This window comes from Mesoplodon densirostris, chromosome 3 (assembly GCF_025265405.1).
Source record: "Mesoplodon densirostris isolate mMesDen1 chromosome 3, mMesDen1 primary haplotype, whole genome shotgun sequence".
NCBI lineage: Eukaryota > Metazoa > Chordata > Mammalia > Artiodactyla > Ziphiidae > Mesoplodon > Mesoplodon densirostris.
In genome coordinates, this window is record NC_082663.1 from 176,501,026 (window position 1) to 176,524,222 (window position 23,197).

The window sequence follows — 23,197 nt, forward strand, 5'->3', positions numbered from 1 at the left end:
TCACAAAAGCATTGATCAGAAAATTGTAAATACTCCAGAGCATGGTATGAGGTCAGAGTGGGCTTCCTTGAGTAAATACTCTTAGGCAGAGATCTTGAGGCAATCAAGAAGCAGGACATGTTCTATGCAGAAAGAAGACTGTATAAGAAGGTCATATTCCATTTTGTTCATTCCTTTTCCTCTTTGCATTTCAGTTTGGGAAGTTTCTATTCACTTATCTTCAAGCTCATTTATCTTTTCTTTAGCTCTGTCCAGTCTACTGTTGAACCCATCAAAGGCATTCTTCACTTCTGCTGCAGTGTTTTTGATTTCAGCATTTTCTTTTGATTTTTTTTTTAGAGTTTCAATCTCTCTGCTTATATCACCCATCAGTTTTTACATGTTGGCTACTTTCAATTTGAGTCCTTAGCATATAAATCATAGTTATTTTAAATTCCCTATGTGATAACTCCAAAATATCTGTCCTTTCTGAGTCTGATTCTGACACTTGCTTTCTCTCTTCAGACTGTTTTCTCTTGCCTTTTAGCATGCCTTGTAATTTTTTGTTTCAAGCTGCACTTGATGTATATGGTAATAGGAAGTGAGGTACACAGGCTTTTGTGTTAATCTCTAGGAGCTGGGCTCTTAGACCTCTAATCTGCTGTAGCTATAGGTGCCAGAGGCTTTATTTTCCTCTAGTTTCCACGTGTGTGTGTGTGTGTGTGTGTGTGTGTGTGTGTTTTGTTTTGTTTGTTTTTTGCTTCCCTATTGTCTTTGGGTTTCTTCAGAATTTCTTCTTAGGGAGAGTCTGTCTTGCAGCTCTCTCAGTTGTAATCCACTATTTTTATACTGGGGCCCTAATGATGTGGTGGGAAGGTGTGGGGGAGGGGAAGCAATTCTGTAATCTCATGATTAGGGATTTCCCTGGTGGTCCAGTGGGTAAGACTCCGAGCTCTCGATGCAGGGGGCCCAGGTTCTGTCCCTGGTCGGCGAACTAGATCCCGCATGCATGCTGCAACTAAGACTTCGCATGCCGCACCTAAAAGATCCTGCATGCTGCAACTAAAAAAAGATCCTGCATGTTGCAGTGAAGATCCTGCATGCTGCAATGAAGACCCGGCACAGACCCTAAACAAACAAACAAACAAACAAATAAATAAATATAAATAAATAAAATCTCCTGATTAAATCTGTTTTTTAGTGTGTCTGAGTCCCTGGGCTGTGACTTTCAGAGGCATTGTTAGTCTTTTCTTCCTCCCATAGAGAGGAGGCTGCAAGTGGCTGACTTTGTCTAATTGCCTTTCTCCAGGTCAGATAAGTTTCTGATCAAGTATTGCTCTTGAAGGCAGACCGCTATTTTAGAGGACACTCGGTGTATTTCAAAATGGTAACTTTTCTCCTAGGCATATTTCAAAAGGACTACTTTTCCCTTCTTCTTTTTTTTTTTTTTTTTTGTGGTACACGGGCCTCTCACTGTTGTGGCCTCTCCTGCTGCAGAGCACAGGCTCTGGACGCGCAGGCCCAGCGGCCATGGCCCATGGGCCCAGCCGCTCCGTGGCATGTGGGATCCTCCCAGACCGGGCCACGAACCCGTGTCCCCTGCATCGGCAGGCGCCACCAGGGAAGCCCTACTTTTCCCTTCTTGCTGCCAGAAACACAAGGGGATTTTTCTCACATCTTCACTGTGAGATCCGGTGAGGTTTCTGGAGGTAAAACGCAGGAGAGTGGGGGACTCCCTAAGACTGTGGACCCCACCCTTAAACCAGTCCACACACTGCCTCTAGAAGTTTGTCAACTGCCATTTAAATGTTTCTATCAGTTACTGGCTCCAGAAGCTTCTGCTCCCAGTAAGCTGATCTTGGCTGCAATTCTCTGTATTCACTTGTCAGTTCAGTTTCGGGGTGACAAAATGTGCCCTCTGACCTCAATTCTCTGATGGATCTAAGAACAGTCATTGATTTTCAGTCTGTTTAGCTTTTATGAGGTTGTGAGAATGGGAGTGATGGCTTCCAAACTCTTCACATGTCAGAACTGAGACCAGAAGTCTCTCTTCTTAGCTTTCAGTCCAGCTGCCTCAAGGTTAGAAGGGAGGGGAGCTGACCAATCTGCACCTTTTTCCACCAGTTTCTCATTTTCATTGGGTTTAAATGCTATCCTGACCTGTCACAACTGACATCATCTAGCCTGAGCTATTGCTAATAATTTCTGGGTGAATGTGGCAGAAAATGATCAGTTCAAAGCAAGGTATGGGAAGAAAGAGGTAAAAGTTAAAAACTCTCGCCTAACAGTGTCTTCTCACTGAGGGCACTGGCTGCTCCACACCCCAAAGTTTTGAAAAAACTAAAAAACCCCAACAAAACAGAAAACAAACTAACCCTCTGCCACAGGCACACTTGTACCTCTTCAAAACAGCCTTCTCAGGCATTCTCATAGTATCTATGTTGATTCATCAGATCAATAATCCCATGTCAGTGTTATACCTACTCCAGAGTTACAGTGGGGAGGAAGCTGGAAACGCACGCTAGTTCACCATCTTGCTTGGAAATCAATAGGTTTAAAGTTAAATCATCCTTAATTTCTGGGAATAAACCTAACTTAGTCTTATAGAGCAACTTTTTGGTCCATGACTGGATATGGTCTAGTGATACTGGGGTTAGGATTTTTGCATCCATGCAATTTTCTTGTGCTTTTTATTTTTTTTTTCTGATCCTTATCTATTTTTGGTAGGATAGTTATCTTAACTTCATGTAATAAACTGAAAAATGCTTCCTTCTGTTCCTATTACCTAGAAGAATTTGTATGATGTTAGAATTGTCTGCTTGTCTGAGCCTGGTATTTTATTTGTGGACTATTTTGAATTGCAAATTCAATTCCTTTCATGATTATAATTCTAACCAGGTTTTCTATTTCTCCTTATGTAAATGTTGATAAATTTTATTTTTCTAAGAATTTATTAATTTTAATTATTTCCAATTTTTTGGCACTAATTTGTTCATATTATTTATTTATAAACCTTTTAATCTCTACCTTTTCAATATTAAGTTCTACTTTTTATTCCTAAAGTTGTCGATTTGTACATCCTGGCTTTGATCCTTGATCATTATTACCAGAGTTGGTAAATATTAAATGAACTTTTGGCTTTGTTGATCTTTTAAAATTTTTTCTATTAATTAAATTCTATCCTTATAAATAATATCGGTTATTTATTTCCTTCTACTTTCTTTGGGTTTACTCTGTTACATAGTTCATTAATTTATTTTCAAATTTTTTCTTTTCTAATTTTTGTATTTAAGACCATAAGAACCTCCAAGCACTTCCTTGACTGCATTTCACAAGTTTCGGTAAGAGGTATTCAATTATAAGTATTTCCTAATTTTCAATATGATTTTCGAACTGTGAGTTATTTAGAAGTGTGAGTTTTTGCATTTCAAATGTATGTTTTAAATTAATTTTTAGATGTTGATTTCTAATTTAATTACCTGTAGTTAGGTTAGATTAATTACTAAATCTATTCAATTTCTTATTCTTCCTTAATGGCCCTATATATCATCAATTTTCATAAATATGTCATAGTATTTGAAAAGAATGTGAGTTGTTCAATTGTTGGGGGAATAGAGATATATGTGTGTTACTAAGATCAAGCTAGTATATTGTATTATTCAAATATTCTATATATTATTGTTTTCTTTTCACTACTGATCTATTAAATACTGAGATATGTTCAATGTTCTCCTTAGGATGGAGGCTTTGTCAATTTCTCCTTGAAGTTATGACAACTTTTGCTGTATTAACCTGGTTAATTGAAATTTTACATTTTTATGATATTTATATGATGACCTTTCTTTATCCAGTAATGTTTTTTGAAACAATAGTAGGAAGCCAACTATCTCCATAGAATTATAATTCTTTATATATAAAAATTTTAGTTTAAATTGATTTAGGAATAGAGAAATAATTTTATATTTGGGCACTTTGGTAAGAATTTAAAGGCTTTGAGTTCTCTTCTCTTTTACCAGTAAAACTTTGTGCTAAAGTCTGCCTAGGCCTTCCCTGGTGGCGCAGTGGTTGAGAGTCCGCTTGCCGATTCAGGGGACGGGTTCGTGCCCCGGTCCGGGAAGATCCCACATGCCGTGGAAAGGCTGGGCCCATGAGCCATGGCTGCTGAGCCTGCGCGTCCGGAGCCTGTGCTCCTCAACGGGAGAGGCCACAACAGTGAGAGGCCCGCTTACCACAAACAAACAAACAAACAAACAAAAGTTTGCCTAATGTTATTAGAAATGGTACCTAGCCTAATTCCAACAGATAAAAATAGACAACCCTGTCTTAAAAATTGATAATGGGATTCCAGAATTGTCAGATTAGATAATTCAGGCCAAAGATCCTGTTAAAAGCAACTAAAAAGACTGAACAAGGAAAATAAAACTCTTGAAAGCATCAAATAGCTAAAAGCATATTTAGAAATTCTTAGCCAACATCAGGGAGAGGATTAGAATTCAGAGAGATGAACCATGGCCACTGGAAAACTTAAACAACATTATCAACCAACTTGACCTGACATCAACAGAACACTCTACCCAATAATAGCAGAAAACACATTATTTTCAGACACACATGAACTATGGGTAAACCATATACAAGGCCATAAAAAAGTCTCAATACATTTAAAAGGATTGAAATAATACAAAGTATGTTCTTTTTTTAACCACAGTGAAATTAAATTAGAATCAACAGAATTAAAAAATTGGGAGATACCCAAATATTTGGAAAATTTTAAACGCACTTTTAAATAATCCACGGACCAAAGAAATCACAAGTGAACTTTTAAAATATTTGAACTGAATGCAATGAAAACATGACATATCAAAATTTATGGAATGCAGCTAACATAGTTCATGAGAGAAATTTTATAACTGTAAATGGCTATATTAGAAAACAAGAAGGGTCTCAAATCAATAATATAAACAAATGTAAGCTTTCATGTTAAGAAACCAGCAGAAGATAACTGCTTCTAGGTTACTGGATGACCTTGAGGCCTTGGGAGCAAAACGATGGTTCTCTGGAGGCTGAGTGTCCTCTATGATGCCCAAGGAGACTGAAGTCTCTTCCTTCAAACCCAGTGGTCATACCTGCTCATGTCTCAGCATTTCTCCAGGACCAACCCACCCCAGAATGTTGTGGAGCACAGCACATTCACTTGTTACCCAGCCACCATCCTGGTTCCAAAGCTGCATCTCTACCCTGGACTGGTGAGAAGGTTGTCAGTGTTTGCTCCTGGGCCTGCTTCCAGCTGTGTATTTGAATCCTTGCTCTGCAATGGACTCCTGGCTTCAGCCCATATTCTACATTGTCACTGGGGCCTTGGACAAGTTGTTACTGACTTTGTCTGTGTGGTACATCACAGAAGGCTACCAAGGCGGGCCTTTCAGATGGTCAGCTCTAAACTTTGCTGTGCCTTGTTATTTCAGCTATCATGATGTGGGCATCTGAAAGCTGTTGTCATGCTGTGGAAGCCCTGGACTTTATGACTTAATATCTTAAGAACTGGTTGTACACCTCTTTGCCTCTGCTCTGCCATTCCATTCCACTGACAATAAAGAGGAAATAACATATAAGCCATTGGTGAGACAAACCTTTATCCTAATCACATGGTTATTTTCAGAGGTTAATCTTTGAGGACAAGGTTTGCGAGGACTTGTATCTGAGAAATTGTGAGACTGAGTTCCGCGTTCCAATGCGTTAATGGGGTTGTCTCCCAGCTTCTCACAAGACTCACGGTATAATTTAACATTATATATGAGCTTTGGCCTTTTAATTTATCAACCTCTTAGAGTAAATTCAGCTTTCTTACCATCAATACATGATCAAGCTTCTATATTTGTCTTGAGAATGATGAATAAGGGAAAGACTGTTAATTCATAAGTAAAGACTTCGCAGAAAATTAAACAGTGTTTAATTTTTGAAAACTTCCTCCTCTGTTCAGTTGGTACCAGCTACTGATAGTTACATGTCCTGGGGAAACTTTAAAATTGGGAAGTGCTGATATCTCACATTACTAATTTCTAAATCATAGGAAGAAGAGTGTGGAGAGGTTCTAAATATAGATAAGTCCCATTTAGGGAAGAGGTCCCCCTTGCTGATGTGTCAAAATATTGTAGATTCTAAACTAAGACCTGATCCTCAAGTGTGTTTATTTGTCCTAAAATAACCTGTCCACAAATATAAAACTATTGGTAATAAATTATTATTTTCCCACTGTGGGACTTTCTAATGTGAAAATATGTTCTATGAAAATAAAGTTTAAAAAATGAAAATGCTGGATTAAAAAAAAAAAAAAGAAACCAGAAGAGCAAACTAATCTCAAGCAAGGAGAAAAAAGGAAATAGATTAGATGAAAACTGAAAATAGAAAAGCAAGAGAGAAAAATCAGTGAAACCAAAGATTGGTCCTTTGATAAGACCAACAAAATTGAAAAAGCTTGAACTAGATTAACCAAGAAAAAAAGAAAGAATACAAATTGCCAAAATAAGGAGTAAAAAAGAGGATGTCATTACTGACTCTAAAACAGACAAAAAGATTATAAGGGAATACTATGAATAACGGTATGCCAACAAATTATATAATTTAGATGAAATGGACAAATTCCTAGAAAGACACAAACTACCAAAACTGATCCAAGAAGAAATCAACCTATAATAAGTAAAGAAACTTATTTGTAATTTAAAATCTTGGTATAAGAAAAAGCTCAAGCCAGATGTCTTCACTCATTAATCCTATCAAATATAAAAATAAAAGAAATAATATCAATTCTTCACAAACTCTTCTAGAAAATAGAATAGGAGGGAACACTTCCCAACTCATTCTATGTGTCCAGCATTCTCTGATACCAAAGCCAGACATGATGAGAAAACTATGGGATATAGACACAATCACCCTCAACAAAAAATACTAAGAAACCAAATTCAGGAATAGAGAAAAAGAATTACAGACCACGACCAAATTGGATGTAGATCTGGAATGCAAGGTTGATTTAACATTTGAAAATCAGTTAATACAATGACAAAAGGATAAAAGACAAAAGCCACATGATCATCTAAATAGATGCAGAAAAAGTATTTGACAAAATCCGATACCACTCATGATAAACACTCTCAGTGAACTAGGACTAGAAGGTACCTTCCTTCATCTAAAGAAGTGTATCTACAAAAAGCCCACAGCTAGCATCATACTTCATGGTGAAAAACTGTATACTTTTCCCATGAGATCAAGAAGAAGACAAGGATACTCATTCTTGCCACTTCTATTCAACATTGTTTGGAAGTTCTAGCCAGTCCAACGATGAAAAAAAGAAGTCTAGATGGAACAAGAAGACGTAAAACTATATTCATAGACAGCATGATCCTGTATGTAGAAAATACTAAAGAATCCACACCAAAAACAAAACAAAAACAAAACTAATTAACATGTTCAGCAAGTTGGAGAACCCAAAATTAGAATAACAAAAAACTATTGTACTTATATATACTAGTAATGAACAATCTGAAAATAAAATGAAGAAAACATATTTCTACTTACAATAGCATCGAGAGAATAAAATGCTTAGAAATAAATTTAACAAAAAAGGTGCAAGACTTGTGTATCAAAAACTAAAAAATGTTGCTGAGAGAAATTATAGAAGATCTAAATAGATATTCTGTGTTCATGGATTGGAGGGCACAATACTGTCAAGATGTCAAATTTTCCCAAATTGATCAATAGATTCAGTGTAATCCTCTTAAATTCCAGGAGGCCTTTCTGAAAAAATTGATAAGGTGATTTAAAAATTTATGTGGAGGGCTTCCCTGGTGGTGCAGTGGTTGAGTCCGCCTGCCGATGCAGGGGACACGGGTTCATGCCCCGGTCCGGGAAGATCCCACATGCCGCGGAGAGGCTAGGCCCATGAGCCATGGCCGCTGAGCCTGCGAGTCCAGAGCCTGTGCTCTGCAACGGGAGAGGCCTGCGTACTGCAAAAAAAAAAAAAAAAAAAAAAAAAAAAATTTATGTGGAAATATATACAAAGGACCCAGAAGAGCCAAAACAATTCTGAAAAAGAAGAACAAAGTTAAAGGAGTTACACTTTCTGATTTCAAAACTTACTAAAATCCATAATACTCAAGACAGTGTAGTACTAGTGTAAGGAAAGACATATAGATCAATGGAACAGAATTTAGAGAAAAACCTGATTTTGGAAAATACGCCAAGGAAAAGGTAGTCTTTTAACAGGGACTACAGGGAAAAGGCAGTCTTTTAACAAATGATACAGCAAGGTGGATATCCACATGCAAAAAAGATGAGTTTAGATCCTAATGTCACACCACATTCAAATACTAAATCAAATGGAGAATAGCCCTAAATGTGAGAGCAAAAACTATTCAATTTTTAGGGAAAAAAGTAAGAGGAAATTTTCATGACCTTTGGTAATTTGGTGGAGAAAGGATAATCTTTTCAAAAAACAGTGCTGCAACATTTGGATATCCATATGCAAAAAGGTGAACTTGGATCCTTCACTTAATATACAAAAATTAACTCAAAATATATCATAGATATAGATATAAAATCTAAGAATGTAAAACTTATAGAGAAAAACATATAAGAAAATCTCTGTGGCCTTAGGTTAGCCAAAGATTTCTTAGATACAGCATGAAAAGTACAGTCCATGAAAGAACAAATTGATAAGTTGAACTTTATTAAAAACTTATGCTCCTCAAAATACATTGTTAAGAGAATGAAGAGATAAGCCACAAACTGGTAGAAAATTTGCAAAGCATGCATCTGATAAATTACTTGTATTTATAATATATAAAGAACTCTCCAAACTAAATAAGAAAACAAATAACCCAATGAAAATTTGGCAAGATTTGACATACACCTCACTAAAGAAAATTGATCAATCTATATCTCTCTATCTATCATCTATCTATCTATTGATCAATCTACATCTATTTGTTGATCGAGTGATTTATCTACCTACGGCAAGTAAGGATATGAACAGATGCTCAACATCATTATTCAGTAAGGAAATGCAAATTAAAACTACAATGAGATCTCTACTAGATATCTTTTAGAATGGCTAAAATTTAAAAGATTGACCATATCAAATGTTGGTGACAGTGTAGATGAACAGGAAGTCTCATATGCTGCTGGTTAAAAAGTTAAACATACACCTCTCATATGATCCAGCCATTCTACTCCTAGGTGTTTTGCTTAAAGGAATACACACACCATACAAAGACCTATACACAAATGATCATAGATCTTTGTTAGAAACAACCCAAATATCCATCAACTCCTGAATGGATTAACAAACAGCAATGTATTCATACGATGGAATACTACTCAGTAATAAAAGGGAATGAACTACTGATGTATGCAATAACATGTATGAATGTAAAAAATAATTATACTGACTGGAAGCAGCAAGAGAGAGTAAATACTGTTTAATTCCATTTTTATGAAATTCTAGAAAATGAAAACTAATCTGTAGTGATACAAAGAAGATCAGTGGTTGCTTGGAGATAGGAATGAAGGGGAGGGAGATTACAAAGGGGTGGGAAGAAACTACTGGGGGTGATGGGTATATTCACTATCTTGATTGTAGTGATAATTTCCCATTTGTATATATTTCAAAACTTGTCAAATTGTACACCTAAGTATATGTGGTTTATTGTACATCAATTATACCTCAAAATTATTTTAAAATTAAGCTTGTATTTTGTACAACTTTTTGCTTTTTTACTTATTTTTCTATTAATTCCTTTATATTTTATTAGTCCATGATGAAATGAAAATTTTAAAAATTTATCTTTCACACATAGAACTTGAGACCACTATTCTAAGGATTTGCATTGTTGGAAGGAAGGTCACTTTAAGAAGAATAATAGATTTTGGTAAATTAAGAGTGTGTGTTGAAATGTCTTGAATACTAATTAAAATAACAGAAAAGTAGTATGTAGCTTCAAAACTAACATAGGGCTAAGATGGAATGGAAAAAAAAGCACCCAATCCAAAGGAAGGCAAGAAAGAAGAGAAAAAAAATTACAGATCACAAACAGCACAAAAGAAGGTAGATATAAGGGCACTGGTGTCAGTGATGACATTAAATGTAATAGACTAAATGGTCTAATCAAAAGATTAAAGTGTTAGATGATATTGAAAATTATATGTTTACAAAGTACAAATAGCACACTTAAGATCTAGAAAATTTGCAAGTAAAAGAATGGAAGAAGTTATATTGTGCAACCACTAACCAAAAAAAAAAAAAAAAGCTGATATAGCTATACTAATATTAGGGGGGAAATTTTCAAAATGTTTTTTAATAAAATTGATCAATTCATAAAGATGAAAGGATAATGTTACCAACAAGAGATACAATTAGAAATTTGTATGCTCCCATTATGAGACTTCAAAATAGTAAAATAGCTTATTTTTTAAAAAGAAGGGTAAAAATGGATAAAACTGCAAGGAGAAATAGAAAAATCCACAATCAGTGGGAGGTATTAAAACAACTCTCTATCAAATTAATAGAACAAGAAGAAAATTAAGTCAAGATACAAAAGATCTGAATAATAAATTAACCAATTTGACATCACAGACATATATAGAATACTGTATTCAACAATTGCCAGTTGTGGGACTTCCCTGGTGGTCCAGTGGGTAAGACTCTGCATTCCCAATGCAGGGGGACTGGGTTCGATCCCTGGTCAGGGAACTAGATCCCACACGCATGCCGCAACTAAGAAGTCCGAGTGCCACAACTAAGAAGCCTGCATACCGCAACTAAGAGCCTGCATGCCGCAACGAAGATCCCATGTGCCACAACCTAAATAAATAAATAAATAAATAACAATTGCCAGTTGCATATTCTTTCAAGCACATGTGCAATAAAAGCAAAAAAAAAAAAAAAAAACTGACCACATCATGGGCCATGAAGCCAGCCTCAACCAATTTCAAAGAGTTGAAATATTCCCCAAAATGTTTTCTGACCACAGTAAAATAAGCTAGAAATCTATAACAAACCGTAAGCAGAATACCCCTAATGTTTGGAAATTAAGTAACATGCTTAATAACCCTTAGGTAAAAGAGGAAGTCACAATGGAAGCTAGAAACTAGTTGGAATGAAATGACAAAAAATGTATGAAATATCAAAATTTGTGGGGTGCAGCTACAGCTGTAGAGATGGAAATTTATAGCCATAAATGCATAGAGTTTTAAAAAAGAAAGGTGGAAAATCAGTGATCTAAGTGTTCACCTAAAGAAACTAGAAGAATCTTATTTGAACCAAGGCATTTGTTGCTTCGGTGCCCCGTGGGGCACTCACACACTGTCTTTGTGTAACTTTTATGTGTATTTGAGGTTAGTCCCTGAGGGAGCCCCCAAAGATGAAGCAACAACAGTGTGGGGTCATGAGGTTCAGGGGGAACTGGCTACACGGCCTCTAAATGGGAGTGTACTGTGTTCCCCTGGGCTAAGAATTCACAGTGGAGTATAAACCCCTGGGTATGACCATGGCATGGCTGCTCTGTGCATGCAAATCAGGGACTCACACGGTGCCCAGAGGAGGGAGGGGTGGCCAAATCCTCAGTAATGACGTCATTTGGCTCCTCCTAACCATTTATCAGCATTCTTCAGGAAGCATAGATTAGGCCTTCCTTACCACTTCCTCTACAACCCAGGGCCTGTTTTCTAAGATAACCTTGCTGGGTTATCCAGTTATGAGTTACCTTTGCCAATATTTAGTCTCAGCCAGTTTCTGCTCACCCAAGGCTCTTACTCTCCACTGCTAACACACACATTCACACATACCCATTCCGAATTCCTCTTCCCCATTATAAATAACTAACTATACTATAAAAACAGAGTCAAGGGGCTTCCCTAGTGGCGCAGTGGTTAAGAGTCCACCTGACAATGCAGGGGACACGGGTTCGAGCCCTGATACGGGAAGGTCCCACATGCTGCGGGGCAGCTAAGCCCGTGCGCCACAACTGCTGAGCCTGTGCTCTAGAGCCTGAGAGCCGCAACTACTGAGCCCACGTGCCACAACTACTGAGCCCGTGCATCTAGAGCCTGTGGTCCACCACAAGAGAAGCCACTGCAATGAGAAGCCTGCACACCGCAACAAAGAGTAGCCCCCTCTCACCGCAACTAGAGAGAGCCCTCGCGCAACAATGAAGATGGAACGCTGCCAAAGATAAATAAATAAATAAATAAATATTTTTTTAAAAAGGAGTCAAAACAAATTATAGCAAAGAACAAGGAGAAATACTGTGTATTCCTAAGCCACGTATAACCCCTGTACAAACTAGTAAGATTTCTGATTGTTCCCTCTCCGCGGCACTGTGTACACATTGCCTGATTCCTACTTGGTCAGGGTAGCAGAAGAAATCACCTCTTCCACCCTTCAACTTCCCTCCTCCCCAATACCTGCTAATATCAAAGAGGGCCAGAAAGCATGCACCTGTCTTTAAAAGTAGAATACTGATTATAAGTAAGGTTACCAAAGGTAGCAAATAAAATTACCAGATTCTCAGTTAAATGTGAGTTTCAGAGAAACAAAAAATAACTTTTAGTATAAGTGTGTCCCATTTTCATGCTCCGAAGTTATTCGCTGTTTTTCTGAACTTAAAATTTACCTCAACATCTAGTATTTTTTTCTGGAAACCCTAATTATAGGAGAGGAGGGATTGCAATCAGGGAGGAGGAGGTGTCTCCTCCTTGAACTAAGGTTGACTTGGGAGCCTTTGGCTAAGCCGTGTTGCCTAGAGAACTGACTCCACGGGGAGCTGGGAGAGAGGTCGGTCCTTCTGGGCACCTCTCGCCCCTCATGGGATCCTGACTTGTGCAGCCTTGGCTCACTGCCTACTGGTGTCCCTTCACATCTCTTGGCTTTGTGAGGGAAGCATATCCTTCTGTCTGCCCAAGTTTAGGCTGGGAATGGGGGACAAGTGTAGTCAAGGTAACAAACAAACACAGGCATGATGTGCAAAAACACAGACGTTTTGACTTTAATAAGTTATAAAACCAAGGAGCCAAATTTTACTATACAGAAAAACAAATGTACTGATTGCTGTCATCAGTAAGATAAAATGTTGTGATGTGAGTTCAGCACCATGATGACCCATGTGGCAGCTGCCTGTCAGACAGGAGTACATAGTCATAATGCCTCATCTGATAAAGACTTTGCTATTGAGCACCATTTATAATATACTCCAGACAAACAAACAAACAACTTTAAAGTACACATGAAAGGCTTATACGTGAAATTCCATGGGTTTTCCAGAAGGAGTAGATCAGAGAGCCAGGTCCCCAAACGCCAGCACTAGTCTTCCCACGAACATGAAGTGACTCTCAGGGCCCTCAGCTGACTTTGCAGAGCAGTGGACAAAGAGGACCTCTGAGTCTCAACCTGGTGTTGGGAAACCTTGGCTCAAAGGTATCCTCTGCCTTCCCCAGGCTGCAGGAGCCTCTCAGTCAGCTCTGGAAGCTCCGGACTGTTGCTAAGCCAGCTCTCCACCTGTCTCAAGCTCAGTGGAAATTTGCAGTGTCTCAGAGCGGGTGAACACTGCCTTCATAGACAGAGAGACTTCTGAGGACCATCTAGACTAGAGAACTCTGTGGATATATGGCCCAAGGCACTGAGTATGGCATACGGGGCTGTGGCCACCTGGCCTACAGTTCCCAGAGGGCATCTTTCTTCCTGCAGCAGAAGAGAGATCCCCCTGGGTGTGTCCCACCTGGGGACCCTCCCCGAAGTCTTCCAGCCCCCAAGACACACAGCCCTGCTCTGCTGTGATCTGAGAAGGGAGTGTTCCCGTTCTGTGACCCCCAAGCTGGGTAAACTGAGTAATACTCTGGCTAGGGTTAGTCTGGAGCTTCCTCGACATTCTAGGATGGACCCAAGCAAGCACTGCCCAGTCCTTCAGCCCGTGAGTAGCACCAGCTGCCATGGGTTCAACCAACGAGGGAAAGCCGTGGATACATTTCCTAATGATAAAGAGACGAGGGTGCAGAAGTGCTTCACACTACATCTTGTTAAAGAAGTGATACTATGAGAGAATTCAGAAAGGTTTCCTCCAGTTTGGTTCCGAGGAGCCAGCAAGTGTGGAACGTGGTGGCAGAGGGGAAAGAGGTAGGCTGCGCTGCGGAGATGGGGAGGCTAGTTTTCAACCATTTGGAAGGTTAAGCATCATCCAGATGTCCCTTCACTGTTTCTTACCCCCTTACTCTGTCCCTTAGACCACATGCAGAGGTTCACACACATACACATGCACAGGTTCCAATAAAGGTTTTTAGCACCTATCCTGAGCCTCAGTATTCTCATCCACAGAATGGGGAATGAAATAAGAAAGAGTTCTCTAAGATCTATGACTGGTGAGAATACAAAGGCTTTAGAACTTTCCTGGACATGAAAAGCTTAAGAATTACATGTCAGGCTAGGCCCAGCTAAGGAGCTAATGTGCTTGGGTCTTGTAATTTTGGGAAGTTTAAGCTGCATGTTCACACACACAAAAAAGTGAGCCTTGCCCACTCACTGGACTTTCCAGCAGAGTGCATGCCTCCCTCATCCTTCTAGTGCACTTAGGGAAGGGGAGAGCCTCTCTGGGGAGCCCCAGGTCTGAGGCCAGGCTGGCCAGAGGTGACAAGCAAGGCCAGGGTTTGTGAAGAAAATAGAGGCCTGGGAGAGGCTGGGAGTGCCAGCTGGCCACCACACTCATCCTCATCACCCACCTCACCACCTCGAAGACTGGAGTTCACGGCCTCCACTTCACCGCACTCATCTTAGTGACTGGTCACTGAGTAAATAAATCATCATTTCTCCCAAGAGTCCCATGGGGCTTGTGTCTCGGTCTGAAGATTGGCAGGAAATGTCCTGCGTCTCCAGCAGGGTTGTCACCACAAGGAAAAGAAGATTCCCAATCACTTGCTCAGAAACTTGGGGCAAACGTTTTCTCTCTCCAAGTTATCCCTCCTGTCTTCCCTCATCAATGGGGGTTGTAGAACCTCTATATTCCTCTCCACCCCACACTCAACCCCAGTACAGAACATATATATATATGTGTATATATATATATATATATGTATATATACTTTTTTTTTTACATTATTCTCCCGCTTTGTTTTCCCAAAACCCTTTGGAATCAGGAATCTGACTTCATCTCCACAACACAGGAGTTGTCATCCCATGGAATATCTCTATAAGCAAGAAAAAAAATGCTATTGATGCTATCTTTCCATTTTATTAGAACTTTCCGAGCATCTCTTTCTTCCTCATCTCATCCATGAGCTTTTGGATTCTTTGGTTCCTGGTCTTTTCGTATGGGCTCGGTCGTCGAGGGATTAGGTTGGGTGGCTGGACTTCATCCTCCAAGCCATGGATTTTGTAGGGCACATCCACAGCGTTGGTTTCCGGATGGTCCTCGGTGGCACCGGTGCTGGAAGTATTGAGAGGCACCTCCAGGGGTGTGCCTGGCGGAGGCTGCACCTCCATGACTAGAGTGGGCACTGGGAGGGTAGGCATGAGCTCTTCAATGTCATTGTGCTTCCCAGAGGGTGGTTCTGCCCTGTCGTCCACATTGGTGAGGTTGTCTTGCAGGTTACAGGATTGGCAGCACAGCTTATTGTAGCCTGGGATGGAGCAATAGCGAGACAAGACTTCCATCCTACAGAACATTGACTTGTCACCTTGGCAGCGGCCCTCTGAAAGAGAAAAGTGGGACAAATAACCAAAGGACAGATAAGGGGGACCTTGTTCCCCCACAGGAAGCAGTTTTCTGGAGGAGGCATTTGAAAGAGCCCAGAGACAGCACAGAGGCAAGCGAGCTCACACAGAAAGCCTGTGTGGTTTTGATATCGGGCAGCCCTTGGGCAGGGTGGATCCGGGGACCCCACCCTTGAGGGCTGCCACACAAGCTGTGAGCAATGCTCCCCTCCTCCAAGCAGGCCAATTCCAGAGGGTCAATTCCAGAAATCAGACTAAAAGATGCTGAGATGTGGCTTCCAGGGTTTTAAAACCTTGGATAAAATTTTACACAGATATCCAATATCTGAGACAGATGAAACCAGAACAGTCCTGTTTGAAGCTGGGCGGGGCATGCTCAGAGCCCCTGCTCCCTTCTCCCCTCCCGGTCCCTCCCCACTCCCTGGCAGTCACTGAGGTAAGCGTGTGGAAACCACCATGACAGCCCTCAAGGAGACACAAGGGGGCTTTGGTAATACTTGGTGCAGCGTCTCCCCCAGGCTTTGGCCATCAGCTGGGGCGGGAGGCCAGAGGCATAGGCCTCAACAAAGATGCAGCCAGGCCTAGAGGTGCTGCTGGGACTGGGGTCACCCCTGCCACACAGACACCCTCTCCTGTCACCTGTGCCTCTTCCTTCACACAAATAACAAGCATCTCCCTCACTTGTCTTTCACCAGGCTGGGATCCGAGAAGCGGGTGTCACACCAGTCTAGGGTAAGGGTCTGCCAACCACTCTTGTGGGCCAAGTCGGTCCCTCCACCTGGTTTTGTAATCAAAGTTTTATTGGAGCAGCCCTGTTGGTGGCCTGCCAGCAGCTGTAGGCAAGGTGCCCTCAGCAGGGATTTCTCCTGATCTGTCTGGGCAAGGAGACTTAGTGGACGCAGTTTGTCAGACACAGTCGTCTTGGTCTCCTGTCTCTTGAGCTGGGAGTCTTTCAATGATCAGAGCTCTGGGCAGACTGACCCCAGCCACAGCTACTGTGACCCCCACCCGAAGGCTGGCACCTGGAACCCAGCCCTGTGCCCTGATGCCCATCTCCATGGCGCTGGGTGGTCGTCCTTTCTCATGACCTCCGTCCTCCCCGGAACGGGATCCCTTCACGGGAAAGGGAGGGAGAGATGCCCCCTGGCAGGACATGACCCAGACCCCAGATTAGGAGGTCCCTGGTTGGACCCTGACCTGCTGTGTGGTCCTTGTCAGCAAGAGGAGTGGACACACAGGCCCTGTGGCTCCTGAGGGTAGGCCTTGGGAGACAAGGCAGGCATAGCTGAGCACACCCGTGTGTGAATGTCGCAGGCCAGGCGCTCAGACTTTCGGCTGCCTTGCCCTTCTCCCAACCCAGACTCTCCTAAGACTCTCCTAAGACAGACCTGTTCCCTCCCTGAACAGGTAGCCCAAGGCTGAGAGCGGTGTCAGGAGCCAGGGCAGTGGCCTGATGGTGGCTCAGGGCACGGTGACCTGGACACTGTCTCAGCTACTAACCCCATATTCCCACTCCACAGGCTGGGATCCCAAAGATGGGGAGAAGCTCACATGGGGCCCTTTTCCCAACTGTGAGAACGTATCCACAAGGAGACAGCCAAGGTGTCCCTGCCAGGTACTTGTTTAGCACTAAGGATTCAGGACTCAGAATGCCGGCGGCGTGTCTGCACGGGCTGCTCTCACATTTTGAAAAATGCCTGAGGAGGGGGCACGTGCCTCAGTGGGGGGGGGGGCCCTCAGTATCTACGTTGGGCAGGGTAAGGGGGACAGGAAAGTCACTGGAATCAGAAACCAAGGAAGTAATGGACCAGAACGGCACCTGCAGCCCTGCAGCGCCGTCGGTCACAGAGGTGAAGAGAGGAAGGCAGCAGCGTGCCAGACCCAAGCACCCAGTTTCACTGAACTTTTATTGAGTTTATTTGTGGGATGCATGACAGGAAGTCTTTCCACTGTTAGTAAAAGTCACTTTCACAGTCACTTTGGCACACACTAACGTTGTCTCATAAAAAAACCAGAAAAGCAACGACAATGGAACCTATATAATACGTCATTGAATACATACAAAACACTAATAAAATATCCCTGATAAACCAAAGTGCATATAGACAGAGAGCACGATGCTCAGGACCGTATTGCACCTTCCCAGAGTCACTCATGTCACTCGCATTGCCTAAGTCAAAGTTGGAAGTTAACAGTCATGAGAATTAGTATGGGTTACACCGAGTATTTACATAACAGTAACTAGTGCCAGGGGAGGGCTGGGCGCTGTCCAGCAGGGATGCTATGAACAGGGGACGGGGCTGGGGCGAGTGCGGGGTGACCGGCGGGAGTGCTACACTGGTCACGCCCAGGGCCAGGCCAGTCGCCCTCTGGTGTAAGGCAGCGCCGGCAGCAGAGTGCCCGGGGCTCCAACAACAGTCAGCGCCGAAGGGCCGCTCGGGCCACAGAGCGGGTCTCCTTTCCACAGAGGTGAGCCCGTACCTGGGGTCATGTACAGACTGGACTGGGAAGCCTTACCCTCGACCAAGGGTGGATGAGCGGGCCGCCTCCCTCTAGATTGCACTGCCTGCCTCCTGCCTGGGTTGCTAGCAGCCAATTCCGTTACCTTTCAACTTTAAGGCATCTTCTACATAGTTTTATCTAAGCAAAAAAGCGATAAAAATTGAGGTAATTCTGTAGTTGTTCACACGGGTAGGTGGCCACATCCACGTGAGACAGCCTTTCACTCTCACTCTCTCGCGCCCGTGCACGGGGTCGTGTGTGCACGTGGAGAAAGGCCATTGGAGCGAATGGACAGAGAATGGAAGTGGTGGTGCGTCCTGACGTCCCACTGCGGGGACACGTCCCCTGCCTCCTCTGCTTGACCTGAACCCCCAAGGGGACAGGCTACGGGGGCCAAGGGTTGTGTGAGCTGGACACAAAGGCCACAGGAAGCAGGCCACAGTCACACGAGTCAGGAGGACACACAGCACAGGGTCAGCAGCAGCAGCAACAGCAGAGGTGGCAAGGGAGCCGCCAACACACTGCCGGACATGGGCCGGGCGCCCAGGACGGCGACGCAAAACTGCACACCTGCGAGACCCCTCTGGCCTCGCCTCGCTGGCAGGCGGCATTTGAAAGGGGATGGGCGGGCTCCGCCTCGATTTCCGACCCGCAGCTCCAGCCTGGAGGGATGTGGCCCCGCAAGGCGGTCACCAAGTGGTCACATTCAAACTTTGGCCTCTGGCCCCTCCAGCACCGCGACAGATCTTTGCCCCTTTAAAAACCATCACCGCGAGGTCCTGGCACCCCCACAAGAGGCCGGTGCCCCGGGCCGTGCCGCTGCGAGACTGGCCCTCCCGGCCAGGCGGCTCCAAAGGGGACAGCCGAGCACAGAGGCCCGGAGAAAACAGATTCAACCAAGAGAGCGCTCAGGAAGAGTCAGGGCAGTTTTCCATAGAAAGAGAGGAGGGGAGCCCACGGCAAGCTCCACAAGGCGCAGGGCATGCACTGGAGGGCAGAGACAGAGTTATAAACGGGCCGGTTACTTGACGAGGTCTTCTGGACTGGTGAGTTGGGGTCCGGCCGGGACAGCCATTGAACTACGTAGCTCTTCTTGGACGGATCGGAGATGTTTCCTAGAGGGAAAAGAAAGGAGTCTTGGCTGCTGGGGCACCAGGTGTGGGCACCCAACCCACCCACCCCAGGCAGAAGGGCTCCCTGGGTTCTGGCATCCCAGGGAGGGGGTGACAGGAGGGCCCCAACTCCCCAGTGTGGCCTGCAAGCCCTCCTTCGGCGCAGATGGGCCCCCAGCACCCTGTCTAGGCCCAGTCCTGGCTCTCCCACACCAAGCATCCGGGTCTCAGCTACGCAGAGTAGCTTCAGCTACTATCCCCACACGCAGGCCCTACCAGCGCCTCCTTGTCTCTGTTCTGACCTCCAAGTCCCCGCCGTGCCCTGCTCTGGGCTGAGCAGTGCCCTGACTGCTGGCTCTGGAAGTGCTGGGAACAAGTGAATCCCGGCTGTACCCCCTCCTCAGCTGGGGGAGGTACAGCTGACGCCCTGAGCTCCCTGCTCCGCAGAAGGGACTCATGACTGGATCTATGTCTTCAGCTGTTGTGGGGACCGAAAGAGCTGACGTGTGTCCAGCACTTGGCCAGGCATCTACACACAGCCAGCATTCTGGTGGCTCTCCTTGCAGGGCGGCAGGCACCCCCTACTCATACAGGCACCCCTACTCGCATGGGCTTGGGCTGAGCCCCGATGTGCAGTCACTGTGAATACGGTTTCTGTCTCCCAGACCAAAAGGGAGTGCCAGGAAGGCAGGGATGGACTGAGTCCACGCCATCCTTCACTAGGGCCTGGCCTGGAGGTGAGCATGGCAAATGCCACTTCCTTCCATTTCCTGCCAGAGGAAGGTCCCAGCCTAGGCCTGGGTGGGCTTAGCTTCTCCTTCAAGTTCACAGATGCTGAGTTCGACCAGTTGTGGGAAGAGCCGCATTTGCCTGGACCAGCCCCCCTCCCCTGGGCTTGCTGCATGCAGAAGGCTTACGGGGACAGGGGCCAAGCCTGCAGATCCTGGCCGTCTCGGGCCGCTCCTCCCGGCAGACCCCGAAGCTGTCGTCCCCGGTTCGGCAGAGCACCGGCCGTTCCTGGGTGCCGTTGCCACAGGTTACCGAACACTGCAGGCAGAGGGTTACCAGTCAGGGCCCGCCTCCCACGCTAGGCTGGGTCTGAAAGGGCTCTCCAAGCGGGTGACCCCACAATACGTGGGAGGTGGGGAGGCGCAAAGGGTAGAGGGTGAGCTAGAGGCCTGCCCTGCCTAGCCCTAGCCCCAGGCAGCTGCCTCAATCTCCTGGGCTCTAGAGTGAGTTAGAGAGAACAAATATGCAGGGCCAGATAGGGCCTGGCACTTCTGGCTTCTCAACGAGCACCTCCCTCCTCTGGCTAGAGGAGGCCCAAGGCCCAGAAGAACTGCTATGCACTGGGGGCCACTGGGAAAGCTCTGCCCGGGTCCAGGAGGCTTCAGCAGAGGACCCTCCCTCCTTCTGGACACAAGGTTCTACACCACCAGCACCCTCACTGTCCCCTCCAGTCTTGGGCCGCCTTGGCCTCACCACAATGGGAGGGACCAGAATGAGCAGTCATGCCCAGACTCGTGGCTCGGCTCACAGCTCAGCCCAGCCTTGCCAAAGGATGATTCTCAAGTCTTTGCCTTGTGTGTGACAAAGGGTTGACTCAGCAGTCCGGGTTGCTCAAACCTGCCCAGTCCCAAGAAAGGCCTATTTTCAGGGCTGCCCCTTGGGCAACTCCTGGGAACCAAGTTCATGGAATGGTCTGTCTGGTAAGAGCATTTTTGCACGCCTGAGGCCTTGGATCAGGCCGCACCAATTTGTTCGGTTGGTTTACACCAACAAGATGATTTATGGTGAGCATCCGCTTTCCCTCTGGGGTCTGGGGCTTCAGTAACTGATGTCAGTCACGCAGGCACCTGATGCCTACGTGACTGATCCCCAGTGAAAATCCTGGGCACCTAGATGTTTGTGCCTGGTTTCCTCCAGACTTCACCGAAACACTTTTTCCCTTTGCTGATTCTACGCTGTGTGCTTTCATTGTAATAAAGCATAACCGTGACTACAGCAACTTCTGAGCAAATCTTTGAGACCAAGCCTGGTCCTGGCGACTCCTGACCCACCAGGCCCGGGGGCTGGATGTCAGTGCTCACATCAGCTCAGCCCTGCCCCCAGAACGGCTCCTCCAGCCCAAGACTATCCTTTCCAGCCCAAGTCTAAGCCCTCTCTTGCCCGTGTTTCCTCCTGCAAGTCTGACCGGCCTTCTAGCCGCACCTCTGGCCCCCAGAGACAAAAGCCCAGGCTTCCCTTTGTTTTCTGGAGCCCAGGCTGTCCCCAGTCTCCTGAGGGTCCTGTCCCCAGGAGCATGGGAGCCTCTACCCTGCAGAGTAAAGATACACATCCCACTGAGCTTCCCATAGCCATGTGGAACCACGGTTGCCCTGAGACCTACGGGACGTGGCCCAGGGCAAGAACTGCATCCAGGCCCAGGTGGAACTCCCTGGCCACTTCAGTCCCACCCAAGCTTGGTTTGGGGGCTGAGGACACAGGGCCGGGGCACTGCTTACCTGGGACCAGGGTCCGGCCCGCCACCGACCGGGACAGAGCTCACGGTTGCAGGCCCGGCGGCCCTCGGGTCGGGCGTCATTGCAGTGCTTGGTGTGCACAGAGCGGGTGGTGTTGTTGTGCAGTGGCTGAACGCAGCGCACGGAGCGAACCTGCATGCCCGTCCGCCCACAGCTCTGACTGCATGCCTCCCACTCGCCTGTGACCCACCTGTCAGGGCAGAGCAGCACATGGTCAGCCCCTGGAGAATCAGCGTGGCTGAGGCCCTGGTGGACAGAGGCAAGGCAGCCTGCTGCTCCAGGCGCATCTTTACCTACTGTCAGGAAGGCGCCCTGGAGGCTAGCTGGGCCCCTGCCTGAGGTCCTGCAGACGATGAGCCCCAAGCGTGCCCAGGGCTGGGAGATCCTGGCTGGGGTGTGGCCATGGAGAGCCGGCCTGTGTCCCTTCTTAGGCTCCTGGCTCTGCCCTCTGACCCCAGCTTCCGCTGACATCACCAACCCTTCCGGGCAGCAGCATGGACACCCTCAGCACCCGTCCCCGAATGGCCCCCACCTGCCTTTTACCCACTGTCTTCCCCACTCAGGGTCCTGAAAAAGGAACCTGGGCCCAGAAATGCAGCCCTGTCAAACCCCGGAGCCGGAGGGTCATGGCTGTGGCCATTCCAAGGCCGCAGCCTCTGGAATGAGCTGCTTGGGAAACATCTACCACAGGACCAGAAGCAGGCCCTGCACCCTCGGAGCCTCAGTTGCCCCATCTGAGCATTACCACTTGTTGTCATTTCTAAGGTGCACATTATTGTTTCCGTCTAGCAGGTCTGAAGCAGGGGGGCACTGCACAGCCTGCAACATCTTAGACTCCATAGAACGTGGTGAGTGAGAAAGACTCTGTCAAACGTCTCAGGGCACGTGAGGCTCAGAGCATCCAGGGAACCAGATCCTGCACCACCCTCCACAGGAGCCCCAGGGCTCTCCCTCCCCTCCTCTAGTGGGGCTGGGGGCCGGGGAGCCCTGGCACTCACACGGGCTGGGAGCACTCCTGCGGGTTGCAAGCCCGGCGGATGGCTTTGGGCTTCGAGAGGGAGTCGCAGAATCCTCGGTGCACCATCTTGTGGTCCAGCCTCCGGCGGCAGCCATACTTAGTGAACTGGGACCCTGAAGACGAGAGCTCGAGGGGGCTCAGTGGGACAGTATGGGCCCTCCAGCAGGCGTGGAGGGTCGGCTCCTCAGGCCACTTAGCCCCGTTCTCCCCGCCCTGCTAATGGGGTGGGGGGGTCGGGCGGGGACACATCTAGCCTGGTGTCTACCCAGCACCCCAGGCCAAGTGAGGGTGACAGGCCAGGGAGAGTAGCCCC

At 45.7% G+C, this 23,197-nt stretch overlaps 1 protein-coding gene and 1 pseudogene across 1 annotated transcript in view; one reads left to right on the forward strand and one right to left on the reverse strand.

Moving 5' to 3' along the window:
• Nucleotides 1-4,781: 4,781 nt before the first annotated feature.
• On the forward strand, nt 4,782-5,504 carry LOC132487025 (succinate dehydrogenase [ubiquinone] cytochrome b small subunit, mitochondrial-like; annotated as a pseudogene).
• A 7,483-nt stretch (nt 5,505-12,987) lies between these two features.
• ADAMTS2 (ADAM metallopeptidase with thrombospondin type 1 motif 2) overlaps nt 12,988-23,197 on the reverse strand; it is a 229,971-nt gene continuing 219,761 nt past the window's right edge. The window contains exons 18-22 of the mRNA XM_060095018.1: nt 22,865-22,997; nt 21,849-22,056; nt 20,262-20,391; nt 19,258-19,347; nt 12,988-15,708 (exon numbers count right to left, since the gene is read on the reverse strand). Coding sequence (XP_059951001.1) covers nt 15,251-15,708; nt 19,258-19,347; nt 20,262-20,391; nt 21,849-22,056; nt 22,865-22,997 — 1,019 coding nt within the window. The 3' untranslated portion in view covers nt 12,988-15,250. The remainder of the gene's footprint in view (nt 15,709-19,257; nt 19,348-20,261; nt 20,392-21,848; nt 22,057-22,864; nt 22,998-23,197) is intronic.